The sequence below is a fragment of the Ptychodera flava genome, chromosome 5, assembly GCF_041260155.1.
Source record: "Ptychodera flava strain L36383 chromosome 5, AS_Pfla_20210202, whole genome shotgun sequence".
NCBI classification, from domain to species: domain Eukaryota; kingdom Metazoa; phylum Hemichordata; class Enteropneusta; family Ptychoderidae; genus Ptychodera; species Ptychodera flava.
In genome coordinates this window covers 12,196,194-12,219,344 of record NC_091932.1, presented here as the reverse complement: position 1 = coordinate 12,219,344, position 23,151 = coordinate 12,196,194, and the positions used below count along the sequence as shown (strand labels likewise).

The following is a 23,151-nucleotide window of genomic DNA, read 5'->3' as shown; positions in this document are numbered from 1 at the left end:
TGTACACGTTCTTGTCTAACTTACTGACACAGTCAAATATGACTGTATCAATGAATGAATGGCTTTTCGGACCTATGTGATCACCGTGAAAGCAAATATGAACAGGGGTATAATGAAAGCTATATCAGCACAAGTGAGTTGTGTCATATTTTGCAATAAACGTCAAGAGCAAAATATAAATGCCTGTACTTTTATTTATCGTTCTTTGAGAACGCTCTGCTGACCTCTGGTTTTAATCTATTGGAACACTTGGCCACACTTTACTCATCACACTATACACAAGCCGCAAAGTCCTTTGACACTGAAGCAGACTTCCACATCTATTACCATGAAATCATGAATTCGAAACTATTATGCATTTTCGTATATACGTTCAAATGTCCTGTCGCAAGGTTTTTGGAAAGTATTGATGAAATCGTTAGCTGTCACTGGGAAATGCACTTTACTTCGACATCGATAGATTATGGTCGAGGTGTATCCGGTTAAATCATTAATTTGTATCGTTTCGACCATCTTAGAAACATAAGGTATATATAGTAACACCCTCGTCATTCACCTCTGGCTCTCTCAAGTAACAGTGCTAGTGTTTCGCAAACTGCCTGAGTGCGATTTCCGTGCAAAATCGTGTGAAATGGGCCATGCATACGACAAGTTGAAAGGTTCAGCATTACATGAGACTTGGTAAAAGAAGAAACATTATAATAGTCATCTGATCAACACTTTAATGTGCAGCATGGAGGTACTGTGACGTTAACATTAAGGTTATATAGTGCGTGTTCATGCATTCAAACGCATTTCCATGGTATTGTAGCGGAGAATCGGCAAAAATCGAGTGTCGTTTTAATTTTAGTCAGGTTATGGTTTCTTCAATTTGGAGTTTGTTCCTACTTTTTTTAGCCTGACTTAATGGTTTGTTTGTTTACTGAAGTTTCCATCAAGTGCCATGAAAATGCAAACACAGTAAGAAAAGTAGTTCTAGGTGTATGAGTACTCGTATGAATTAACTGCTTAAGGTATTAAAGAGCTGTGCTCTCCGAAATCAGTGCAAATATCTCGTATCGTCGAGAACGCAAACATCTTGGTAGATGTAAACACTTTTAAGAGTGATTACAACAACATTTAAGTTAGCCAGCAACTGGCCAGGGGTTCTTTGGTACTAAATTTTCCGACATGCCCAACGTTTTTGTTATGTTTTCGTTGCCTGGTACATTGCCAAATTGTAAAGATTGTTTGCATAACGTAATTTATTTAGCATATTAGCTTTTTCAGGGTTCTGACCAATTTCTTTTGCACAGATGGGATCATTCATCTTTCATCTTCAAATTGTGCATTGCGCATTGTCTTTTACTTCCACGAATGCGTAAACTGCATTTGCACCAACTCCTTAATCAACTTTAAAATTCAGTAGATTGTTCATCGGATTCGAACTCACAATGTACGGCAGCCAGTCACTTGGCGAAGACATCACAGTCAAAACCGCACCCTCACATGTAAAAAAGAATAGTTCAATAACCGAGCTAAGTTGTTGCAATTTTTCTGACAGCGACCCTTTCCCCACTTTGTCGAATTCATGAAGTACTCGCGAAAGTGTTGCGTTTTATCTGACAGCGACATTGCATCTTATGTAAATCCTGATGTTGATAGACAATGAGCGGAATCAAGCTAATGCGCAGTGAGCCGTGTTTTCTCTTGAAAGTTTCCAATAACGTTAGCGAACATGAGGGGGACATAATTCATGCTGTTACTTGCCATATAATTGCGGGATGTCTTGCACCCCCGGGGTGCCATTGATGTAATGCACTTTGTTATCGCTTTTGCCTTCTCAGTAAATAGATTGTAGAAAGTATCGTGTCGAGGAAGCTCTATACAGTCTTACATCATTGGGCAATAAAACCATTCATACATTAAAATGTACTTCTCACGACCAGGACTATGTATTGCCAGCACGTCTGGAACCATCAACGTTCCAACTTTTCCCCACACAAACTGGCCAGCTTGGGATTATAACACATGCATAATACTATTGTTCTCGATGTTTATCTACAAATGTTAGATCAGCCCAATGTTTTGACACCTTTCACGAAACGCGTATGTGATTGGATAAAATGGCTGTTCTGAGCATTTGTAATTACCCTAGGCCTATGTACTGGTCAGCATGTTGCCTATATAATAGTAGTTCTAAACATAGACAGTAGAGGGGGAAGTCCCCCTCTACTGTCTATGTTCTGAACTAAACTACAAAAAGCTGTTACACTACTAAAACGTTTCGTTTGAGACGCCATGCCGAGTTCCTTCTCAGTGGGTTCTAACATAGGGGTAGATTTAGATCAGACGCTACAAGACAGCAAACGATACAGAAATTGTGTGACATACATTAGAACTGAACATTCATCTACATTGAAACGTTGAATATATTGCATTCTTATGTTTTCACCATGACATGACTCAACAAACATGGAGGTAGCTCCATGCAACAAATGACTCCATCGCCACGCTAAACCCGGATGTTTCGCAACGAGAATATAGAGAAGCCGTCGGGAATGTTGGGGGTGCTAGAACTGCAACAAATCGACATCAAATTGTTCAAGTTGGTGACGGTCATATCAGTTTAGTAAAGATAAAAATACAATCAAGTTTGCATCACATGTGGTTGGGCCGAAAAAAGAAACTAAATTCCATGGTGTCCAATCAATCAATGGATCAATTGAATAAGAAACTATGATGTCCCCCACATCACAGACAACATCTGTGCTTACATGGATTGTTCATACTAGCGGGAATGATTCGGGTCAGTTTGTGTTCTCTAAAGAGTTGCCACAAACTTTAACTAGGTACTAATTGTATGCATTCAATCCCCCTCGTGTTTTTCTGATGCACCATAGGTACGATGCTGTGTGGACCTATGTGAACATGTTCCAGTCACTATGTTACCCTCCACCACAATAGAGGGAAACACAGTGGACGAACACAAATCACCGTACACAGACTTAGGTGGCTGCAAATTTTGCAAGGACCAAAGACGACATGTACAATAAAAGAAGGGCCTCGGCTACTTCTTTGGCGTCTACACACGCGCTACTCTGCTATGCGTGACAGGGCTATAATACGGCTACGGCATAGTCATAGCCGTGCACTCATGACTCATGCCGGCCGTGGGGCTAATAGCTGACCATCACGCATCAGTTGTTACGATGAAAGAAAATTACTTTAATAGTAACCTCCGTGACTTTATTTGTTGGTCACGCGTACTCCTAGGAGGCAAAAAGTTCTCTTCTACCTTAGCAGTTAGTCATGGAGCCAGGAGCGGAGCTAGTACCTCCATGCTATACGGCAAGCATTGTGAAATATCTTGGTCATTGCATGCTCATTGTGTTTCGAATGTCATTACACACGGCTTTGCTAGGTCTGCATAGTTTTCCCTGTTTGATGAACGTTAGTGTTGTAATTGTAGGGAAATTAGTGAAACCAACATTATTCGGAATCGCAACTGTCTTACAAAGAGCATGGAGCTAGCTCCATGCAAAGAGTAATCTGAATTCGCTGCCCACATGTGGGGGTTGTCAACCTGACATAATGGCCATTTCCATCGATAAAGTGAGTGCGTAAACGGGGAAGGTAAACTCATGAACTTTAATGGACGTGGTGGGTATGGCCGATTTCGGTCAAATAGGCCATAGCCACCACGTTCTAATCTGTGTGGCGAAAAGCTGTCCTGAAACAAGGCTTCGGTGTAATACTCCATCAAGGCTACTTCCATTGACATGGTTCTGTCTGTGAAACGTACTGCTTCATTTGGGAACTTCAGGTCATTTTCATAATTGCCTCCGTAAAAAATATTTGGCCTTTCTTCATGAACTCAGTGCCATTTTAAGCAACCATGGGAGAAGGATCCATATCCAAATTACGAGTGGCTTATATCAGCACATTATCGTCATAGTTTGGGATACACCAATTGCAGTAATACTGTGGCATATTTTCATGTAGCTTAATCCAACAGTTTCTGCAGCTGACAATAATCACACTTGTTGCCGATGCAAAGCTTCTCTAATTTGTTTTTAGAAAACACCTTGGCCACAATCCCTTTTGTATAGTGTCTGCAAGCCTTTTGAGGTATTCCATAAACAATGAAATGTCTTGTAGGCCAGATGATATTTTGACCTTTAAAGAAGAAAGCTTGCCATCATTGCTCTGCTGGACAACAACACATATAGGTTTATGTTCACCAGTCCCATGTGGACCACCGTCAAAGATGCACTCAGTATCTGCGTACACAACTTCTTTCCGATGTTAATTGAACAAGCATTTGCATAGCGAAAATACCCTCTTAATCTGTCCAGTTCCGCAATATTCCTGATGCCAAGCCAAGTTTGGACCATTTTTGAAACACTTGAGACATCAATGACACTGAACATGCCGCTTACAATTTTGGATATTCAGGCAGTCTACCTGTGTAATAGGTGTACACCCCTTCTCTCTCTCTCTCTCTCTCTCTCTCTCTCTCTCTCTCTCTCTCTCTCTCTCTCTCTCTCTCTCTCTCTCTCTCACACACACAATAAAATAATTTTTGCTTTTCTCCGAGTGAAGATGATTACATCTGGCATTGACCAGCTTCGCTTTTGGCGTGTAACTCTGTTTGCGTTACATACAGTACAAAGATATGTCCTTACGTTACCTTCATCAGTACACTTAACCATAAGAGACACTTTCGAAATGCTAAGTGATCAACTGGTATTTGGATTCCTAAACGATTAGCAATACCCTTTGAATGGGTTATTGCAAGCTGAATGAAGAGTTCACTTCGACTTGGCGGGAGAGGAACCTCTAGAGGACATTCAATTATTGCTGACATGACTACCAACTGTTTTAGATTTTTATTTTAGACAATTTTAACTTATCGTATATTATTTGTATGAGATGACACAGACTTAATAGAAGGAGCATTGCTACGGGTCTATCAGACTTCAGTAGAGAGCTTTCACTATTTCATAAGACGTTCCCCTGCAACTGCAATGTGATGAGTTTGACATGATGAATAATTGTGCTGTTCATATTTTTGAGACACCCTTACTTAGTTCGTCAGCACCACAGGCAATAACAAATAATTTACTCTATAATGATAGGGGCAGTGCTGTTCTTTGAATTGTCCGTACCCGAAGCTTAAATACAGACATGAAAATAAAATGCGCGCATTTATGAAGAAGTGCTAGGGCATACGTATCAATTAACAGTATGTTGGTCTATTTAGCCTACATCCTCTTATAAAGAATGATACTATGTAACTTACCGATTAAGTGCTCAGCCTGACATAGGCTCCTGGTGAATAACCTTCCTTGTAATATTGTTGACGATAGAATTAGTCTGGTCGTGACATCATGCGTAGACAATTCTATTGCACTTCCTGCACGGACAAAATTTGTCGATTCGCTAAATGCTAAATACTCAAACGAGGTAGGGGAAAGGAGTCGATTGAGAAAATGATGCTGATAATATTTACACTCAACGAAACTAGGATGAAAAATAGAATTAATACCCAACAGTATTTTGGTTTTGAAAGTTTTATATTTCAGAAATTTTTTCGTAAAATTTGACAATACATTTTTCACGCTTTTTGTCGAATTTTGTCATAATACTTTTTTCAAACAATGGGGCCATACTAAAAGACGTTTTTTCATCAGAGAATGTCGAATGTTTCAATCACCAATCCAGTATAATGTGCTTGCTACAACTTTCAAGCTATATTTATTTTCAATGTTTGTCCATAAAAGCCTGTGTAAGAGAAGAACTGTATGGTTTTGATTGTGAAATCTGATCACAGGGCACCCTGTCTGGTAAATCTGAAAGGTTCTGTGTAATTATGATAAAATCTTATACAATGGTTTATGTCATACTTTTAACTGAGTCTCATAAAAATACACACACTTTTCTGAAAGTGATTACTTAACTTTCCAACAGCTGAAAGAAAGTAATGTTTTTTTTTATATAAGTTAAACATTGATGAGATTGAAACTGATTGCTGATCTCTTTTTATGTACGAAATATTTCTTTCATCCGACGACGTGAAACGTATTGATAGTTGCTATCTTTCGAAACAGAAATGACTTGAGTTACTGCCTAACCCTTCGTTCTTCTTCAGAAAAAATCAAATGATTCACACATGACATTACACTATTGTTCTCTAGAGTAAAATAACGCAACGTAGGGAGAAAAGGCATCGTATACAAATGTTCCTGGCAGTGAAACCTAAACTATGTGCGAATTTGAATTTTTCATGGACAAGGGTGAGAGTTTCTGACAATGTATGACGGCTTTAATGCCTATTTTAAATAAAGATTTAGTGCTGTTCCTAACAGGTTCTCGTCAATGCATGACAAACAGATCAAAAACACAATTATGGAAGTGTTAGTGACTAACATCATTCTGCCACATATTAGATGCTAAATAAAAATCGGCAAAAGTGGAAATAGCAATTCAACTGACAATTTCACCGCAGCCAATGAAGGATACAATTTGTAGAATATATAAAGGAGTTTCCCCCGAATCATGTCGTTTCAGGATAGATATAGTATATTTCATTTCAATGATTGAATTGAGAATGGAGAGACCATATAGTTAATGACGTAGGATTATGTAATCGAAATCATCATGACTCTAGTCTATTTGTCAAAAAAGAAAAGTTTGTATTCCTCTTCTATTTCATTGACACCATTGTTACATGAACAAATCCTCATGTACTCATATTTTCTTTGCTTCCGTTTCTCTGTGTGTATATACCTTGAACCTTTCGACTTTTGAGTATAATATAAGACAATATGTTTTACTTCACAATAATCCTTACCCTAAACTCTTTCAAGGTTGGATTTCATGTGATTCTTGAGAATAATATTTCAGATACGAGTGTCTACAATAAGTCTTTGATATAGTCTATAAGTTAGTTGACTTCCAATTCGAGGTTTAGGGGAAATAGTGCAGCAAATGATAAATGGCAAAACTAAAATTAAGCTAGGGTCATCTGCGATGTTTTAATGGATATAGAGACCCAAACGCCTTTGCTATTTCAAGGGTATCTTATTGTGTACCTTTTTGTTGGTTTTGTTTTTGTTGTTGTTGTTGTTGTTGTAAGTAGTTGATAGATGGTATCTTGTCATTATTGCTATATCTATATTGCCAAACCAAACGAAACCAAAGTTTACAACATCTGCTAATGAGCTTTTTTAGATTTCCTAACTTTCTTCAGTTATCATATAATGGTACCGTGATGATAGAAGACAAAAGATGATATTTGCATAAAAAGAGTTCCGCCTCTTACATTTCGTTCTATGAAATAAACCCCTTCGTATTAACTTGCAACATTTCCAGCTGTCGTAATATTTGGTGAAGAATCCGGATACTTGAGATTAATTTATGTATTACGATCCTCGAAAGTGAAATATTATAAATGTTGCTCAAACTGTCCTTAATGAAACTTTCAACCAACTTCTGATGTAATAAATCAAGGGTCAACGTGCAACGTTTTGTAATAGAGAAACAAATTGACTAATATTCACTGATAATTGAAATTCTGCTGACCCTATGTTATCTATAAGGAAAAAACTTTTCATTATTCAAAACCTGAAATAATGAAAACTTTTCTTACGTCAAGGGTTTCAAAATGAGTCCAAAGAAGCGGTTAACCAGAGAAGTATTGACAAAATGTAAGTTTAAGAATACATGTTCCCGGGATGTATTCTACGTTAAGTTAGCTTTAGTATTGTTTTTCAATCTTGATACAGTTATGAAGTCCATGTTGGCATATAGAAATAGCTTGATTTAAGTACGGTGTATATTTATCGGCCATTTTTAAACACATTGAAAGTCATTCCAGTCCACCAAGTTTGTTACTGATGTGTGACTAATTGTACAAAATGTTGATAGCGATTGTTTCTTTGGTGTTTTTTTCTTATTGATTCGACAGAGGTGTCCTATCATGTTGATCATAGAATTATTCGTAACACTAAGGCTGCACATACCCGAGAGCAATAGCGACGCTTTCTCGGATATTTTAAATCGTTCAATTACAGACAATGAAATATAAAAGTAATGAGCAAACTTAAAAGTAACATGTCAGCAGAGCCAGATATGTTAATAGCGGAATTCCTGTTACCTTTCTTAAATAAACTTTACAATTCCATTTTTCATCAGGGTATCTTCCCTAGTAATTGGTCAGTTGGTAAAATTGTACCATCATTCAAGAAAGGTGATCCAAGTAAACCAGAAAATTACAGGGCTATCACACTTTTTAATGTATTTAACAAGATTTTCACCAGAATCTTAAATGGACGACTACAAGAATGGGCGAAAGAAAATAAAACTATCCCGGAGTGCCTAACGGGCTTTCGGGAAGGATACTCCACAGTAGATCACTTTTTGACATTATTTGCAATAATACAAAAGTCGTTACCAATGGGAAGTGGAAGTAAATTGTATTGTCTTTTCGTTGACTCTGAGAAGGCATTCTATTCTGTCGTGAGAACTCGTCTTTTGTACAGATTAGCCCTAGAGGGCATTGACGGGAAAATTTATGAGAAGATTTCTTATGATTTCCTATTATTTATTCAGAACCAACAGGGAAAAAGACCACTTACCGGTCTGACATAAAAACTAAGATAAAAATATGTTGAAAGGAATGTATGCAGACATTGCATTGCATTGAGACATTGTTGAAAATGTAACAACATATGATTTTGATCTGCACAAAGGTGTACGTCAGTGCTGTATGTTAGGCCCGATTTTGTTTAGTTTTTCCATAAATGAGCTGGCAAAGATGATGGAAAATTCCTTTTATCTGGAATCCAGTTTATACCTGATGATTATAATTCAACTGTTTATGTTGTTAGATGCAGATGATATTGTAATATTTTCACATAAAGTGGTGCAAACGTAATTAATACTGTTTATCTATCACGCTCTCAGAATTAAAGAGAAACAGTAATTATTTCTTTTTTTCCTTTATCTCTGTAAATCTGATATGTTACGCCAGATTTTTCTGTTAAAAATGCGTGTCTTTCAAAAGACGCGTGAATATTGTAATTTCATATAAGGGCCGGAGGCCTACATTATGCAGGAACAAAGACCATATAAAATATGAAACCCCAGCTGTCCTTGATGTGTCAAGTCATTTTGTGCATGAAGTTGCGATTTATACAATATGCAATTTAGTCTGAGCTTGTTTTCGATTACTAAATTGACGTTTTGACTGTACTTCTCTTCCTATTATTACAATATTTATATTGCACTATCTCTGACCTAACCAAACGAAACCAAAGTTTACAACATATTATTTTTACAGAGAAGTCATAATTTCATTCTGACTGTACGGACAATGCATGCATTTGATTTACCATGCTGACGTGACTTTTGGAAAACATATTTTGTTTCTATGACCACAGTGTAACCTTATATAACACTTAGCGACATTCCCATTGAAACATCCTGTTTTTCCTCATTTTGCACTGACGACATTTTACATAACACTGTAACTTTTGTCGCACGAAAGAAAATACTTTTCAGAAATTTTTCCTGTATCGTATCCCTCTATGCTTCATTGTAGCTCAGATCCTAGATAAAATATTCTTTAGTGTTTATAATCCCCGAAGCAAAACATAGGAAGTACAATATTTAGTGAAGAATTAGGTTAATGTTTTAAATTCAACGTTACTATCATTTATGCATTTTGATGGGGTTAGGGAGTCCATTTTCTGTATTCTACTAATAGCTTATAATATCATTAATAACGCTCAATACATCATTTGACAAAACATAAGGAACATGGTGAAAACGAGGCTACGCATAAAAGGTAAACTTTACAACGGATATATTAATGATTGACGTACGTAATCATGTGCTCCAGAACTGTGACGTCGCAAAAAGTTGGTTTTATCTAGATGGGAACTGAGTGGCGGATATTACTGGTGACTCTACTCTCCATCGAACACCATCGAGCCTAAGCTGAAACTGAAAGTTTTGTATTCAAGGTTTTCGACGATTTGACTGCATCTATTTGTATTGGTGTAACATTTTGAACGGCGAGGAAGCAAGGTAATCATTTTGTAATTGTCAATGGCAAATCTCGTCACTGGCAAATCAAATGTGGTGTACCACAGGGTTCCATTCTGGGTCTGACTTTATTCTTGGTATATATTAACGATATTTGTAATTCAACTTACTATTTTAATTGTAAACTTTTTTGTAGATGATACCAACATTTTTAAATCTCTACGTACCCAAAATGTAAATCTAAATCAAATTAATGCCAAATTTAATGAAATTATCAGTTGGTGTATGGCCAACAAACTCACAGTTAACGTTGACTAAACCAATTATATGATCATAAAGACGCTTCAGAGAAACGCCACATTTGAAGGAAATGTATCGATTGGGAATGATACCACAGAACAAGTTTCTTGTGTCAGCTATTTAGGGGTTACAATACAATTTTTGAAAGAAAACCATCAGAATTTCTCGAATCATATCACATACAATATCTGAAGTTTATTTGACATCTGTGTAACATTCCATCAAATCGAAGCAACTCCATCTCAGACCATTATCGTTATAGTTCATCAGGTCTAGATACACAATTCCCTAGATTTAGACTTTTGACCAGTGACTGTTTTTAACTCTTGCCCAAACAATATTATATGTAAAAAACTGACATTTCCACCCAACTTCCTGGTGGAAATATAAATTCCTTCTACTCAAACCTGTAGGCGGATGCTTTTGCGCTATTTTTATCTATGCGTGTACATTCGGAATATACATGATCATATCATAAGATTATGATTTTAAAAAAGACCCGTGCGAAAGAATGCAAAACAAGTGACTACATACCTATAAATAATATAGACATGAAAAAACACACGTACAGGGTTTCCCGTTATTGTTTTCTACAAATTTAAAGGATACAGTGTTTAAGTATATATTTGTTTTGAAAGTTCAGCGTTTTGTTCTAATGGGTTGCGCGCCATTGTTGCAGAACCATTCCCTCTCAAGATGTACTACTGTATCGTTGAGGGGAGCCTGATATAAGAGAAAGCCAAAGATCATCTACTTTAGTGTACAAAGTACCCCACGAGGAGGTTACTCAGAGTGTTAACGACTTCCGTAACGTCGATGTACTTAAAAGAACTGCCGTTGTAATTTTGAGTACATTTACATGTTTTGTTCAATGAAACACGAGTCAATTTCTTATTCTTCAACGTAAAATATTATGAAATACAAAGCAACGCACAGTTTACTCCATGAGCAATGTCATTATTGATAAATGAATTGTCGTCAGGGCTTGAATTGATACGTCAGCGATAACCTTAGCCATTGTATTTATGCAAGCTGAGACAGCAAACTGGACCCAAGGTATGATTTTTAGAGTAGTAATAAAATTACTTGTTTAAGAGTAGAATAACCAATATTATTTTACTAACGAGGCAAAGGTTACAGCAAATGTAGCTTTAAGAATAAGGGAAATCATTGTGGTCATTGTGTACACTCTCAAGACTCTCCTATCCAAATTTTTAGCAGAAGATCATTCATTAGTCGTAATTGAATAAACAAAAGGGTAAATGTCAAGAGTCAAAACAATGATGTAAATTGTAATTTGTGGGTTACAATTTGGAAACCATATTTGTTTGAAAGGTTCTTCTTGAGCTTTCAAATGCAATATGTGCTTAAATTGGACACTCTTACACTTTCCTTAAAATGTTCAAAAGCCTATTCCAATAGCATGATAATTTGAAAAACCTTGTAAAAATATTATCGAGAATGAAAATAAATAGAAATGGGCAATTTCCCACTCGTTACCATATCTCTTGCTATCAGGTATTCAAATATGTTGCATTTAGCATAATGTCGTGTAGAGCAGATAAACTTTAATCTTGTTTTCTTTTCTTTCTTTCTATTTTTATTGACACTGAATTATCTTAACGTAGAATGCATCTCGGGGACAGCTATTCCACTCTAAAATTTTGACAATTCTTTTTTAACAGCCACTTGTTGGGTGTCATTTTAAATCTCTTTGAGTGAAAAATTTATTATCGTGTTTGTTCATTCGAAAATCGAAAATTTTATTTTCCTCACACAGTTAACACAGCGATGGCGGCCATTTGAATTTCAAATATCTGCAAATGTCAGTTAATTTGTTCCTCTGATACTAAACATTGCACTGTAACCCCTGATTTGTATTCTTGTTAAGACTATGGTTAATAGTTTCATCCAGGAATGTTTGAGCAAAAGTTTAGGTCTTTCACTGTCGAGGGGCGTAATACATTAACACAGTTTGTTGAAAGAATATTTGAGATTGTCTTGTGATTCCAAGACTGAAGATTGTGAACTTTTTGTCCTATATTATGGGGTACAATCTGCAAACGTCATAACCGTACAAGGTTTCGTAATGTCTCGCGCTCTATAGTTCTGTTTCTGCTCCCTCTTCGTTTTACCTGGTAAATTTTAGCGCGAGACAAATGAAACTAGGACAGTAAAAGTGGACAATTATTTCTAAATAAATTATTGTTTTTATTCTTTTAAGGAGTGATCAAGCCTCTAACGCATGTCATGGCATCGCTAACCAGTGCCAGCTCGCAGAAAATTCTCTCCAAGATTGGCGAAGATTTCCTGTCCTGTGCAATATGTCTTGAACAGTACAAGAATCCCAAGATCCTGCCATGTCACCATACGTTTTGCAGGGAGTGTCTGGCGAACTTTGCAGGAACGGCAGCAATATTGGTTTGTCCTACTTGTAAAACACCATGTCAATTATCTCTTGGTGGAGTGAAACAGTTAAAGACTAGCTTTTTCATCAGCTCGCTGCTCGATATCATTTATCAGGGAATGCCTGGTCATGATGATATACCCGGAGTATGCGAAGGTTGTGAAGAAAATGATGTATCACACAGATGTCTTGATTGTAATTTAGAGTTCTGTCGGTCATGCACGAAGACTCACAAGGCTGTCCCAGCTACCAAGAATCACAAGGTGTTGACATACAGTGAGTACCAGGAAGCAAAAGTATCCAATATTCGGCTACACTCAACGATTTACTGCAGCAGTCATCCCGAGAACACAGTCAAATTTTATTGCGACACTTGCCAAATTCCCGTCTGTTTAGAATGCACTGTCGTTGAACATGGCGTCCCTAACTGTTCCCATAGAAACCTGCAGGATGCGGCTGATGATTACGTCAAGCAGTTGAAAGAAATGTTAACAAAGTTGAGACTCAAAGAATCGAAGAGTAGGGCATGTAAGTCTATGGCAAGCGACAACAGAGACAAGCTGACAAAACACTGTCGTGAAGAAGAACAGAGGATAAGACGGACAGCAGACGAGATGGTTAGGATGATAAGAAGGGAACAACGCAGACTGGTTGATGAGTTAAAAACAGATTACGGTAAAAAACTGAAGAAAGCAGAGATGCGACTTGATGACTGGGAATTCAAACATGGGAGCATCTCAAGTGTATGCAGCCATATCGAAACTATGATATTGCATGGTAGCGCCACACAGCTCCTGTCTTCCAAGGAAGAAATGGTGAACTGTATCGGAAAATTGACCAAGACCGAAACAAAACCATTAAAGCCGCCAGAACTTATCAAATTCGAGGCCAAGTGTAGCATTCAAGAGCCTGGCATGTTAGGATTTCTGCGATCAAATGTGAGTGTTCAGCACTGTTCAGTCGAAAACATTCCTAAAAAGCTGTTCACTGGCGGCTCAGTTGACCTGATCATTAAGACGAGAGACAGCACGGGAAAATTGGTCATACCTTATGAAGAAGTCATGGCCAAGGTAGCAAAACGAGAGGGATCATGGGAAGATCTTAGAGTCTTTGATAATAGAGATGGAACACACAGGGTTACTGTACATGGCCGAGTGGAAGGCACATATCGGGTGACAGTAGGAATTTCTGGACGAGTAGTACCTGGGGCACCTTTTGATATTCTGATAGTAAAGGGATTCTTAAGAGATATCGGTACAAAGGGGACTGAGAAGTGTCAGTTTAGTAGTCCAAAGGGTATAGCTATGAACCGGAACGGCGATTTCATAACATGTGACACAGACAACAACAGAGTGCAAATAATTTACAAAGATGGAAATTTCAAGTCAGCCTTTACATTCCTACTGTTTGAGAACCTAATCAAACCCTGTTGTATAGCAATATCAAAAGACGATGAATACTTCATGACAGACGCGGGTAACAATCGAGTGGTTGTATGTGATGAGAATGGACAATTATACCGATTGTTTGGTCAGGCAGACCTGAAGTACGCCTATGGAATTGCAATCAGTCCTCTAGATGACAGCGTCTATGTCACAGACTGGGATGGAAAAGATGCAGGAACAGACAAGGAAAACAGTCACTGTGTCAGAAAGTTCACACAGGATGGCAAACACATCAGATCCTTTGGAAAGCATGGCACCAAGTGGGGACATTTCAGAGGACCGGCATATGTAGCAATAAATGGCCAGGGAATGGCTTTTGTGTCAGACTATGGCAATAATCGGATATGGTTGATCAGCGCAGACTGTGAGTTTGTGTGTTCGATTGGCGGCGACGGTACAGAAGACGGTAACCTACGCGGTCCTTTGGGTGTTGCAATAGATTGGATGGGATACCTGTACGTATGTGAGCTTAGAAACCAGCGTATTCAGAAATTCACCAGCAATGGCACATTCGTTTCTCGTATTGACGGAGATAACGACGGACTCCGTTGGCCTCATGGTATCACCCTGACCAATGATGTTCCATGCAGAGTGGCAGTAGTTGACCATTACAATAACTGCATCAAAGTCTTCGCACAATAATGGTAAACTGAATATGACTGAAAGATGAGACCACAGTAGTGCCAGACAGGCATACAAGCGGATGGCTTATTGAAGCTGCTGTTCGTATTTTCGCCGAGCAGTTAATAACACTTTGGCCAATGAGACAGAGAAGATTATATTTTTGGATACAAGCTTTAGAAAACATTCGACTGTTCGCGCGTGACAGTGACATCAGGCGTGCGACGACGCCTATTAATATGATAACTCTCAAAGAAACAAAGTGGCCGCCTCTCTCTATTCCGTACTGTTGACGAAAGGACGCAATCGAAACCGGAGAGTTTGATGGGGATGGTGGAGTTTTTGATCTGTAATGATTGTTATTACATATGACACAATCAAATTTCTTCGTGGTGTTCACTTATGTAGGATAGTCGTTAAAGTTTATAGAAACGCTTTCATATTTGTGTGCGTAGAGTGATAAAAACAAAGCCAAAGGGTTAAGTTTTGAACTATCATTTGTCAAATTATGGGTAACGGTGTATGATAAGTCGGTCATTTAAGCAATAAACCACGCTACATGACGGTATACCACGAAATTTTCACGAGTTCATGAAATATATGCACGGGCGATAATGAGTAAATATATGGAGTAAAATGGTCAAAACTGAGTGGTATACCCGTTAGTGGGGTGATTTATTGCTTTTATATCACAACAGTGTATTGAAAATTTGGCGGGGAACGTCAACAATGAATTTTTATTTAGCTGAGAGCCCCAACCATTCTAAATCGTGACTATAGTACGGTGCACTGCTCGGGTCGGTTTCGTGAGCATGTGTAAGTACTCGTAAGCGGTGCCTTGACGGATAGGGGGAAAATTAAATTCTTTCGCTAAGCGGACAAAAATCTGAGTAGCATTCGGTTGTTCCACATTGTTAACAGGGAGGGTAAAATCATGTGGAGGGGAAAGGACAGATGACAGCTGCGGTGACGGGAGAGGGCTAGCGGGGAGATTTTTTTTCGATTTGGAGCTGTAGATACATCGTAGTGGGCGGACAGTCGCGAACAGCTTTCAATGTCCCCTCAGAATTTTAATTTTGTATCCATTTATGCAGCAACGATTGCTCCAAAACCGGACAGTTGGCTACCCCTACACACATGTGAATGAATCACTAATTCCATAAGACTGCGTCAAAATCACTAATTCTTCGAATGGATTCGAACTTTCCCTCTACGGTACCTACTGACTTAGCAAACAATCGGCGATCGAAACCACTCGGCCACCAATATGTGTATGAGCAGTTTATCAAAATGTAAATTCTCGATTAAATGAAGTCAACAATCAGAGCAGTCGTGGATTCGTTTCTGCACAAACCCCGCCTGTCAAGTTTTATTATGCGCATTTTTCACCTATTTTCCGAGCATTTATTCCCGGCGTTATGAAATCGATTTGTTTGACGATGAAAACTTTCTGTCAAAACCCCCAAACTCACAAAGTATTTTTATGCGACATCGAACTTTTGACGTTATCTCGTATGTTACTTGACTCTGTTTTTGTAATCAAGTTTTGTCAACATGGCTAGGAAACAGGGTTGTTGCCTTCTACATGATATTCAGGTCTTATCAAGTTGTTGGTTTATTTCAGTCTTACAGGCAATTAATAAACTCGCAGAAAGATTTGTGGGCAGGTTTCGCAACGCCTCCATACGCTTCGCTAAATTTGACCGTTGAGGGCAGGTTAGCGTAAGGCTATGGTAGCCGGGAAGCCAATGACAGCCTGCAAAGAGTCTACTTTGCTAACTCAGAATACTATTCCAGTTTGCTTTTCATACGTTACAGCAGTTGAAACCCTGTTTTATCAATGGATCGTATTGTTATTGTATTCAACATAATCAGTGTTTCGAGAAGTTTGATGTACACTAATCTTACGACAAGTTTAAGTTTAAATACAGCACTGTCTTTTAGGCGGATTAGGAGTGTAATATTGTACAAATAAACAGAATTGTAGAAAACTTATAGTACTGTGTCATTGTATATGCATGTGGTATTAGGTTAGATCGTTGCAATGTATGGCGATTTGGTACTCATCTCGTTAAATTATCTTTCATATACTTTACACATCTTACGTTAAATGCGCAACATTTTAATATGCATCGTCCAAACTGAATTACAAATTATTAAGTATGCAAATGTCTGCAAGTCTATTGATAATAATAATTATCCATAGCGAATGTTCGTACACTTTGCAGCTTTTTCACAGTTCGTATACAACATGTAGCAACAGTTACAAGATTACGGCATTTAACAAAAGGACAGCGGTGGCTTAAAAGTGGCCTCGTTGACCTGGGTAGAGGAATGTTAATCCGGTGTCGATCGATATAATAGAGTTTTAAAACAGTAAAGTTAAACAAACTGAGTCACCTATCATAGTTGCACGATCAAACTCGTCAAATATATCTCAGAAACGTGTTATAACAAGACTGCGTGTGACTTGTAGCGTGCCCTCACTGACTATAATATTTTACAACGTAACTTCATAGTTGTCAACCTAGTCACATAGCGTACGTAAATTAAAGTATGTACAAAAACCGACCTGTAGTGATTCCTTCTCCTGTCGAAAGGATGATTGGATGAGTAACTGTGTGTGCACGAATTGGATAATAAGACATTGTGATCATAACATGACGATATGTGAGTACATACATTCCATTGTACCCTAACGTTACATGTGAAGTTGACATGGTGAACATGCCGATTCATTGAACGCCCACACCTGTCTATAGTGATATATGAACATTGTGCAGTCAATGTAGAAATCGATAAATACCAGGCAATTAAAGTATATGAAACCGTACTCGCTTCAGGCGCTGTTGTATAATGAGAATTTGTTTAGATTTTTTTGCTTTAATAAGCCTGAAAAAGACATTTCTTAGTGTTCCCATTTCCATGCTTTCGATATTTTGAAAATTCTTGCGACAATTAGGAATTGTGTAATCAGCATGAGTGTCTCCACTCGCACACGTGATCTACATAGAAACAACCTTTGCTTTACATAATGCATGTGTAAAAGATGTTCACTGACCTGAATACACACTGACACCTACATATACAATTATAGTGACCGCTAAAATTTGCCAGGAGATAATTTAGATTGTGTGAAGCATATTGTCAGTAACAATGTCACCAAGAAAATTATTCAAATGGTAAGAAAATTTAACGGTTCCTTAGAAATGTGTTATCGTCGGTTGATTTTTTAACATATGTTTTCTCCAGGGTAGGGTCTGCGTTCACGATAAGCTATTGGTGAAAATCAGAAGTGACAAAACTCCACTCCATCTTTCCTTTCAGCAGTACTATAAATGAAATTCCATTGTACGCGATGTTTTTTGAAGCTGACAACGACAATAATATCATAACCATGTTGTCTATCATAATCATGTTGTCTATTCTGGTATGTCGGTTAGACGGGAATCATTCTATCTTGTCCCTCTCCATTGAAAATAGCTTTACAGCAATTTAATAGAGCGATGCATATCTGCATCACTAGGATAAAGCCACACCCGTCTTAAGCGCCCCGGATTAACAGACAATCGAAATAATCAGGCAGAACTTAATTTATTTTTATGGGAGTTTTATTGTGTGACAATTGGCAATGTACAACTATAACAAACGTGTTAATAAAAATATTGTTTACAGAAACGGTGGCGAATGTATTGATTTGATATACTGACAATCGATGACATATTTGTAGAATCGTATTGTACATGTCAGTTTCATTCTATCCTGTTGCTATGTGCGCGTTGCCATGCGCCGTATAAATACGTGAATTTGATAAATTGGTCCACAAGACTGTTTGTATTTCGTTCAAATGGGAATATGTTGGAGTGATTTAAGTGCCACACTCAATAAGTCTTTTGTTTTGACTCGTCAGCCACAGTGATAAAGTATGTTATCGTCGAAATCTTATCGAGTGGTGGAGGACTTTGGTCTGTCCAATACATTGCTGGTATCTATAGAAACTGAACACCAAACAAATGTGTTAACCTTTTAATGCACGCAACATACGCGGTTAACCACTAAAAACTTGTAAACTGGGATATCTCTGCTGTCCAGTTTTCCCTGCGCTCAAGGAACGCTCACCATGGGTAGCGTGCCGTCACGGAGATCTGACAAGACCCTGGACGAAATCGATGAAGATTTCGCTGTGTGTTCAATATGCCTGGAACAGTTCAAAAACGCCAGGAGCTTGCCGTGTCTGCACTCTTTCTGTGAAGAGTGCTTGATCACACTGGTGGAGGACACAGACCGTTTGACATGCCCCACTTGTCGCGGTCAGAGTCTCCTACCTGCAGGGGGTGTGTCGCGATTGCCGAGTAACTTTTATGTCAACTCGTTGGTTGAGTATATCAGGAAGCGACAGAGTGTAAAATCTCTACCGGCGACGGCAAATCTCTGCGGTGGGTGTAAGAGGAAATCATCTTCACGTAGATGTGTTGACTGTAGCATCAACTACTGCCCGTTCTGCACAAAAGCCCACAAAGCCACCCCGATTACACAGAGTCACAGCGTAATAACCCTCTCTGCGTACAAGAAAGCCAAGTCGTCCAATCGTACATGGGACACCAAAGTATACTGCAGTACGCACACCGATTCTGTTGTCAAATATTTCTGTGAAAGCTGCCAGGTCCCGGCCTGTTCCGATTGCATCGTCGTGAAACATCGGCTTCCCGATCATGTACACACGAACCTGAAAGACGCAGCTGAGGATTACAACCAACGGTTGAAAGAAATCATGACAAGTTTGAGAGCGAAGGAAAGGGAAGCGCGGATCTGCCAATCGACCAGCAAAAAGAACAGCGAGAGATTGCAGAAACAGTGCAATGAAGAAGCGGAAAAGGTGAAACTTAAAGCTGCAGAAGTTATCCGCATGGTCAAAAAAGAAGAAACCAGACTCGTTGAAGATTTAAGGACAGAATATAGTTTGAAAGTGAAAGCTACAGAGGAAGAATTTGATGAGTTAAGAAGCAAACGTGCAAGGTTCTCCAGTGCCTGTAACGAAATTGAAACACTGCTCCACCAGAGTAACGTTGTCAACCTTTTGTCCTCGAAGCAAGAAACGCTTCATCGTTTTGACGAACTCGAAAAGATGGAAACCAAAACGCAGTACCCAGAGTTCATCGAATTCCGTCCAATGGAAGTGGAGATCGGAGCGTTGGGACAACTGACATCAAAATACACGTTTGAGAACATTCCGAAAGAACTATTAGTCGTCGGGCCGGAGCCTCAGGTGGTCAGTAACGAAGAAGACAGAGGCAAGGCGGTAGTTTTGAGTGAGCGAGAAGTAACGCCGAGGCTGAGGTATCACGTTGAATCCAGTGAATTTCAGGATCTCAGGAACGACACGCAAATCGTGACACCACGAGGACCTGTGATTGGTACGCATCAGGTTACCATAGCAATTGATGACCAGTCAATGCTTAGGTCGACCTTTGATAAATCCGTTCGAAAGAGGGTCGTGAAAAGACTTGGGACGGAGGGCAAGGGTAAGTGTCAGTTTTCAAATCCCTGCGGGGTAACGACAAACAGACGCGGGGATTACGTGACAGCTGATTTGGGCAACAATAGAGTACAAATAATTGACTCCGACGGCAATCACAGAACGAGTTTCACGTTTTCACAGTTTAAGAACCCTTTCAAACCAAAGGATGTGGCTGTATCTGACGATGACGAATACCTCATGACAGATAATGGCAACAGGCAAGTTGTAGTCAGCGATGAGAACGGACAGATAGTGAGGACTTTCGGTCAAATTGAGCTCAAATATCCCCTAGGTATTGCCATCAGCTCGATGGAGGGCAGTGTTTTTGTCACGGACTATGACGGGAAGGGCGATGGAACAGATAAGAGAAGTCACTGCATCAGGAAATACACGCGACAAGGTCAGTACATCAAATCCTTTGGAAAATATGGCACTAGACTGGGAGAGTTCAAGGGACCCGCTCAGTTGACCATCGACAGTCGAGGAGTGATATACGTGTCGGACTTCATGAATCACCGAATTCAGGTGTTCAATACGGACTGCGAATTTTTGTTCTCGTTCGGTAGCAAGGGCTCGGGTGACGGCAACCTCAAATGGCCGGTAGGGATCGCTATTGACGACGCCGGATGCATGTACATCGGAGAGCACAAAGCTGGAAACAGGCGTATCCAGAAGTTTAACAGCTGCGGCAGATTTTTAAGCTGCATCAGCAGCTATGAGGACGATCTTGGGTTTCCATACGGTATCGCGCTGACCGGTGATGAACCGTGTAGAGTTGCTGTGGCTGATTGTACCAAACACTGCATCAACGTTTTCGCCCAGTGACGTCACAAGGAAGAAAAACTGCTTCTGCAAAATAATGGACAAGATAAAGAATGAAAAGAGGTTCAGTGTCATTGTATACAACCATAAATGTTTGTCAGGGATCGGCTGACATTTCTCAGGAGAGCTTGTCATATTTAAAACACCTGTACTTACCTCACAAAGATGCGATGAGTAAGTTATCTCTGCGTACAAGGCAATAACCTCAGCAATTTTCATTTCAGCCTTGTTCATACAGTTCGTAATAGATACATACGGGATCACGGATGATTACATAGGCACATGACTAACCAAATTCATCGCCTTTGACCTCGAGTCCCCCTCCTTAAAACAAACATTTGGAAGCACAAACATCTGACAATGAAATTATGTTTTTACTGCTCCTAAACACGATAAATTGCTGAAATACGTAAGTATAAATTAATAACCCGCTAACAGAATTTTGAATAACACAAATTACCTATCACGCATATATATGGTTTCCATGATGAGTGAGTAATCATAGTGTCTTATAGTCAGTTAAGGAGATCTGTGCACGATCCACCCGCTACTGCATGCAATTAGCTCCATTTGTTGTGTGCGTATTTAATTGTCCAGGGTCCCTAAATGAAAGTGGAATCCATATTTAAAAATATTCGCCATACTTTTTGCCATATATATTTCCACATTATTGATGATATGTATACGTTTCGTATCATCAAAGAGCACAAAGCATTAAGGATGAATGAATTTATAGAAAACTGAACAATTAATCTCAAGAAGTATATATCACCAGCTCAAAACTCACAACGAGCAAAATTGTATTTGCTTTAATGACAAGGTCCCACAGGATTAAATGCTGGCCATATTAAGTATGCTCTAGTTAAGTTCATCGATCCTATATTTCGCATACAATTTCGAAAGATCGGCATTTTTATATCTGAACTTGGTGCTAACTGTGATCGTTCAAGTTGGATCCAATAACTCAGTTTATGTCAAAACTATTTCATAATTATGCAGCAGATTTACCTTTTAAGTACCTCAGAATACTATAGTAAGTTACCAACCGCTGGGAAAGTAGTTTCATTGTCTACTTGTATTTCGATTTATAATAAATATAAATGAATGGATTTGAGAGAGGTCTGTACCTTTTGATGATAATCATTTACTATGTTAAGTGGTTGTTTCATGAATCTCTCATACTGTGCGCATGCTTGTTGGACTCGATAGCATAACAATGAATCAAAGTTTCATTCAAAAAGAAAATATTTCTCCACTAGCTTTATACACTGATTGATACCTAAGACAATATTGGCATAAGTCGTGAATTAATTGCAATACTATCATCTCATTAAGAAGTTGAAAATATCAACTGGTGAAACGGAAATGTAAAACTTTGGTGGTTTCTGAAATATAAGCTTAAAGTTGTGGACAGACATGTAACCATGAGCGTTAAAATGTTCAATACAGGAAACGTTAAAAAATCGATACCTGCAGACCAGTTAATAAGTAGATCGGTTCAGTCACGCACAGCGGCATTTTAAGATTAAAATTATCTTCCCTGCCGTTATTGGCTACGGCCATGAATAACCACCGACATAGTTTGGGGTTTTTTCCAGACGAATCATTGTAGCTTAGTTTGGTTTATCTGAAGCATTTTATTGTGTAATCAGGTCATGTGTACGTTTAAAGTGTGCTGCCACTGCTGGGTCCTTTTTATGAGAACTGCGTACGCATGTTCGACTGAGTAAACATTGTTATATGCGTGGGCAAATATATGCCGTTCATCTCGTGCCCGTGTTGATAACCTTACCTTAATAGTATGTGCCAACGACAAGCCTGTCCTATAACAGAAGGCAGACTGCTTGCTGTGATGGCGCTGTAGGTAGACACATACAAGCCTCTACCATAGGCGACTTTGCTCACCGACGCGCATGAATATTTCAGCTTCACATTTCATTGTGATCCTTCCATGTTACAAAGCTTTGGTCAAAACTGTTTCACCCAAATCATGATAGCTTTGGTCA

General features: G+C 38.8%; 2 protein-coding genes across 2 annotated transcripts; both read left to right on the top strand.

Annotated features, from left to right (window-relative positions):
- Positions 1-9,943: 9,943 nt before the first annotated feature.
- Positions 9,944-15,879, top strand: LOC139133029 (tripartite motif-containing protein 2-like). Its single transcript, XM_070699416.1, has 2 exons — positions 9,944-10,074; positions 12,557-15,879. Exon 2 carries the CDS (start codon positions 12,583-12,585, stop codon positions 14,824-14,826), a length of 2,244 nt encoding a protein of 747 aa, XP_070555517.1. The 5' UTR covers positions 9,944-10,074; positions 12,557-12,582; the 3' UTR covers positions 14,827-15,879.
- A 3,046-nt stretch (positions 15,880-18,925) lies between these two features.
- On the top strand, positions 18,926-21,148 carry LOC139132704 (tripartite motif-containing protein 3-like). The gene has a single exon (XM_070698971.1). The coding sequence runs from the start codon at positions 18,926-18,928 to the stop codon at positions 21,146-21,148; it is 2,223 nt and encodes a 740-aa protein (XP_070555072.1).
- The last annotated feature ends 2,003 nt before the right edge of the window (positions 21,149-23,151 follow it).